We start from the raw sequence: 6,000 nt of genomic DNA, 5'->3' as shown, positions 1-6,000 counted from the left end.
GTCATACAAAGTCTTACTCGACGCCGTATGTAGAGATGTAGCTCCAGTGCGTCTAGCAAGCAGATAATTTTTTGCAGGCCCTCAAGTGGCCTCTTACTAACGAACACAAGACCATCACTGGCACTGAGCTAGAACCAGCTTTCACCAGAAAACACAACAGACATTCACTGCGCCCTCCGATGAGATCTCGCTTGACTCCACTGAAGTCGCAAATGGGGTCAGTGAAATGCACGCAACAGGGCGCCTGGCTCGGAGCTGCCCTTGATGTAATCGGTTTGTAACACCTCATTGCGGTCACTGTGATGCCAGTTGCTGTTCTAATTGCTGTTGCAGATGCTGTACGGTGCCCCAGCGCATACGCCGAACACGATGGCGTTCCCTCTCGGTAGTGCTACATGGCCGTCTCGGGCCAGGTCTCCTTGCGTCCGTGCATTCTCGTGATCACCACTGCCTGCAATTATTTACGGTGGCTACATTCGTGTGAAGTCTTTCTGTAGTACCACAGAAGAAACATCTAGTTTCTCGTAGCCCTATTACACGTCCTCGTTCAAACTCACTGAGGTGCTGATAAGGGTGACTCTGTCGCCTTTTAGGCATCCTTGACTCACATTAACTCACATCCAATCTCAAAGGTAACTAACTGTCACGACTGTTACGTCACGCATTTAAAGCAAACCTGATTTGTATCTTCATAGTGGCGCTACTAGCGCCACTATTATCCGACTATCGGAAATTGGAATAGACATCATCTTTCAGTTGTTGAAACACGCTTGCCAACTTTCGTTTATGTCGAACGACTCCTTTTTGGCTTTGCGACTTTCATTTTCCAACAGTGTATTTAAGTATTTCATTAGGTAACAGTCAAATTTTATCTCTCATATGTAGCATGTTCTACTTTCTTTATAAAATGATTCCGAAACAGTGTGCTAGCGTAGTTATTTATTTGGCGTGGTTCCATTACTTCTTTTAAGTTTCTGGAGTTAATTTCTGAAACGCTGTCATTTATGAACCGAACCGTCTTGGAAAATCACAAAAATTCCGGTCGGTAGTATTTAGTAATTTAATGAGGCGTTCCAGTATGGAAAGGGCATTATCTGTCGAGCAACGCTTATGTCGTGGAAATTCTGTATTACTGACCACGTTGTTATTACCAAGACAGGACAACATTCTAGAGTCCATCATTTTCTCCCTCTAAATAGCAAATGAGAACAATATTTTTTATTTGTTATTTGTAAAGGACTGAAAGATAATCAGATTACAGCCTCTGCCGCCACGTGGACATCTCGAGTTTACGAAAACAGTTCACGTACATCTTGTAATGACGAGCTGTTTGTCGTCAGATTACCCATTATCATCAAACGATGAGTGAATCTAATCTCTTGCTTTGGTCTTAATTGCCAGCAGATGTCACGACAGTGTTATCCGCCGCACTGATCATCGGTTATCTTCAAGGAGACAGTATGGTGGTCATGATCCGAATTTTTGGGCTAATATTTCTTTAGTTCTGCAGAAGTATAAAACGGGTAGCCTACTGACGCCCATCACCCAGTTCAGGACAGTCGAGACTGCAGCCATGTTGTCCGTACTTTGCCTGCTGGCAGCCTCGCTGGCCACAGTCAGCGCCCAATGGGACCCCAACGTGGCGAGCGGCCGTAGCGCCATGGTCCACCTGTTCGAGTGGAAGTGGGTGGACATTGCTTCCGAGTGCGAGCGATTCCTGGCTCCCAAGGGCTATGCTGGCGTACAGGTGAGACAGCATCCTCAGATACTTGATGCGAAACTCCTTGATACCGTAAGTATAAAGAGAAGTAAACGGCCTCTGCATTTCTCTCCCATCATCGGTCTTCTGACCTGTCTGATGCGACCCGCCAAGAATACTCAGCGCCCTCAATTATTTGTTGGTCATATTCCAATCTCTGTCACCCGTTGCAGTTTTTACCAGCTATAGCTCCCACTAGTACCATGGAAATTATGCATTGGCGTTTCAGCTCATGCCTTGTCAACCTACACCTTTTTCTTGTCTGTATTTCCCACATATTCGTCTTTTCACTGCTTCTGCGGGGGCCTTCGTCATTTCTCATCTCACCATCTAATTTCCAACATCCGTCTGTAATAGCACATCCCACATACAGGGCGACAATTATTGAATTATATCAAATAAAATCGTCATTCTGAAAATTTTGGGTTAGGTGGTTCAACTGCACTGTGCATGGGGGCTTAATTATATAAAATGAAAATACCTTTTAAATTTTTAGTAGCTGAAAGTCCGATTACGCTGTTTCGTAAACGGTTGGCCCTGACTAGTTTCAGTACTCAATCCGACCGCATAGAACAACAACAAAGAATGAAATGAAAATTTCCTGTTAACACAATTAATTAATTAAGTCCCCAGCAACTATAAAACCTACGAAACCAAAGCACAAGTGTAATTGTTCTGTGTGTGGGAGTGTGACTCAACGTACACATCTGGCACGGTTCTTCTTCAACAAGACAAGAAATTTTAAATACCATATATACTGAGGTAAAAAAAAATTAGAAATACTATGAAACTTCCTGGCAGATTAAAACTGTGTGCCCGACCGAGACTCGAACTCGGGACCTTTGCCTTTCGCGGGCAAGTGCTCTACCAACTGAGCTACCGAAGCACGACTCACGCCCGGTATTCACAGCTTTACTTCTGCCAGTACCTCGTCTCCTACCTTCCAAACAGAAGCTCTCCTGCGAACCTTGCTGAACTCGCACTCCTGAAAGAAAGGATATTGCGGAGACACGGCTTAGCTGCCAGGAAGTTTCATATCAGCACACACTCTGCTGCAGAGTGAAAATCTCATTCTAGAAATACTATAATTGCGCAAGAAAACCAGAATTACTCTCTAATACAAGAACACACGCCAGATGCTTTGTTGACTGAACCTGTAATGACGCATTATTCAGGACACTAAAATAATGAGAGAGAAAAGAAAAAAATTTTTTTACCTTCATTTATATTGATGAAAAGCACTCTAATCATTACAACATCTCCACACCGGCTTGCTACTACCACATCTCAACAAGAACTCTCCACCACGACCTGTCGACAAGCACTCTTCACTACAACATCTCAGCAAGCACTTTTCACTAGCACATCTGAACAAGCACTGACTACTACGAGTTCTCCCCAAGCACTGCCAGTGGAGGCGGCTGAATAATACTCTTTGGCGCAATCTCTGGCGCTGTGGCTCAGTGTAGCCACCTTTCATATGCCCCTCCTCCACGGGCCAGAATTTGATGGTATTTTTGCCAGCATTGGTGGTGAAAATACCACCAAATTCGTCCACAAAAATACAAACAAAAATAAAAGATAATATTAATACGTAAATATCACATAATTAGATAAAATTTTGGCTTTGCACTGACCTTTCAATAACCTAATATATAAAATACAGTAAGCTATACAACTTGTTTTCATACATGCGACTTTACATAATAGTTCACACAATACACAACAAATCTGTTTATACAAATGTTCACATAAAATGCTTTCAATGATTAGTTCCAGCAGTAGCACCCAGCAATGCTCAACAGGTGCAAATACCAACAAGTGACATCATTTTAGTAGAAGCAGTCCATCAGTGGCACCCAGCAATGTTGAACAGGTACAGACACCAACAGGTGACATCTTTTCAGTAGAAGCAGTCCATCAGTGGCACCCAGCATTGTTGAACATGTGCAGACACCAACAAGTGACATTATTTCAGTAGAAGCAATCCATCGGTGGCACCCAGCAATGTTGAGTAGGTGCAGACAGCAAGAAGTAACATCATTTCAGTAGAAACGGTTCTAACAGTGGCACCCAGTAGTGTTGAACAAGTGCAGACACCAACAAGTGACATTATGTCAGTAGAAGCAATCCATCAGTGGCACCCAGCAATGTTGAAGAGATGCACACAGCACAGGTGACATTATGTCAGTAGAAGCAGTCCATCAGTGGCACCCAGTAATGTTGAGCAGGTGCAGACAGCAAGAAGTAACATTATTTCAGTAGAAACAGTTGTAACAGTGGCACCCAGTAGTGTTGAACAAGTGCAGACACCAACAAGTGACATTATTTCAGTAGAAGCAGTCCATCAGTGGCACCCAGCAATGTTGAGCAGGTGCAGACAACAATAAGTGACATCATTTCAGTAGAAGCAGTTCATCAGTGGCACCCAGCAATGTTGAGCAGGTGCAGACACCAACAAGTGACATTATTTCAGTAGAAGCAGTCCATCAGTTGCACCTAGCAATGATGAGCAGGTCCAGAGAGCAGTCCATAATATTCACTATCACTGATCACACTGTTCATCAGAGTTTATAAGCAGAAATTAAACATGTCCTAGTGGCACCAATCATGTAGAAAAAGCGCAAGTAACAGTCCATAATATTCACTATCTTAATCACACAGTTCATCAGCAGAAATTAATCATTTCTAAGTGGCACCCATTATGTTGAAAAAGTGCAGGTAACAGTCCATAACATTCACCATCACTAATCAGACAGTTCAGGCATGAACAATAGTTTGTATGCACATACAAATGCTTTTACACTAAACATAAAAATCATGACAAACACACAAATGATGTCAGATAATTGTCATATTGACTATTACAAATACTCAAATATCAGTAAACCTATAATATTTATGGGTGTCAGTGCAAGCCACAACAAACAAGTAAAATAATATTTAGGAGATAGGTTGGGACTAATTATTTGGGATTAGGAAAGGAAAACACACAAAACACACTGACTCATCTTTCATCCACATTAAGGACTACTGTGTAATTGAATAGTGTTAACTGTGTAAATGCAATTCTGTCAAAATTTGATGTTCATCATGTGTATCAAGTAGTAGTGGCAGCAATGTATAACAGTCAAGAATAGTTAAGTCAACATCATAGTCATCATGTCAAGACCAATGTTTGCCAAGCCAGATCAAAATGTACGGTTGCTGAACAACTGTCAGTGAGCCAAGATATGCAAATACTTCCTCTCTTCGAAAAAAGTATGTACTGCTTATTGATTTAACAAAGTGTGTGTAAACAATCTTCCTTCCACTTTAGTGTTCTAGTCTGCTATCTTCATCCTCCTTGTTCCATATAGAGCAACAAAAAAAAATATGCACCTCACTTACTTTACCTCTTATCCACCAAAACTCCAATAATCATCAGCATCACATATTCTCAATACTTCAATAATACCTCTTACGTCGATACATATAAATCGTATCATCAATATCATTTACCTTACCTCTTGTCCACAAAAACTCCAATAATCATCAACTTCATATAATCTCAATAATACCTCTTCAATACGTCGATACATATAAACCTTATCGCCAATATTATTTCACTTCCATAACAACTCTTTCCTCTAGTCAGTCTCCTCGAACAAGTACAGATAAAATCCTAATGCAAACCTCATCATCCCATACAATCCGAAGACACATTGTCAACACACAACCTCTGTGTAATCCATCTGACCCAAATCTTCTACTCATTATGAATTATAAACAAAAGAAATGCATACATGACCTCTAACAGACTTAGTTCGAATAACTCTCAGTAATTAAGTACGATTACGGAGTGTGAATGATCATAATATTTCACAGCGTGTACACCACTTCAAGAATTATGGCAATTAGAAGCAAACATGTGGAGTATTTCTTGTGTCAAGTGTCACTTCCTATTTCAATTGCTCACGAAAAATGCAGTGTAATAACTGTCAATGGTCTAAACCTAGTTTTGGTATGTCATGTCGTTAGCTTCCTTCCTATTAGCATACATTGATACAGCTTTCATAAAACCTCCAGCTCATGTGACTTCTATGAAGTTTCTTGTACTAATGTCGTTTATGTCGAATTATAGCAGTTCATTTTCCTATCTTAAAAATATAAGGCACTGAGCGTAAGCAAAAATGCAATAGCGAGTAAATATACCAGTAGAGAACAGAATGTCAACAAGTGGATGCAGCACAATTCTTACA

At 41.0% G+C, this 6,000-nt stretch overlaps 1 protein-coding gene across 1 annotated transcript in view; it reads left to right on the top strand.

Annotated features, from left to right (window-relative positions):
* The first annotated feature begins 1,563 nt into the window (after positions 1 to 1,563).
* The window catches only part of LOC124594132 (alpha-amylase 1-like), a 28,765-nt gene continuing 24,328 nt past the window's right edge, over positions 1,564 to 6,000 (top strand). The window contains exon 1 of the mRNA XM_047132488.1: positions 1,564 to 1,747. Within this exon, the coding sequence (XP_046988444.1) occupies positions 1,574 to 1,747 (174 nt within the window). The 5' untranslated portion in view covers positions 1,564 to 1,573. The remainder of the gene's footprint in view (positions 1,748 to 6,000) is intronic.

This window comes from Schistocerca americana, chromosome 2 (genome assembly GCF_021461395.2).
Source record: "Schistocerca americana isolate TAMUIC-IGC-003095 chromosome 2, iqSchAmer2.1, whole genome shotgun sequence".
NCBI lineage: Eukaryota > Metazoa > Arthropoda > Insecta > Orthoptera > Acrididae > Schistocerca > Schistocerca americana.
This window is presented reverse-complemented; position numbering and strand designations above follow the sequence as displayed.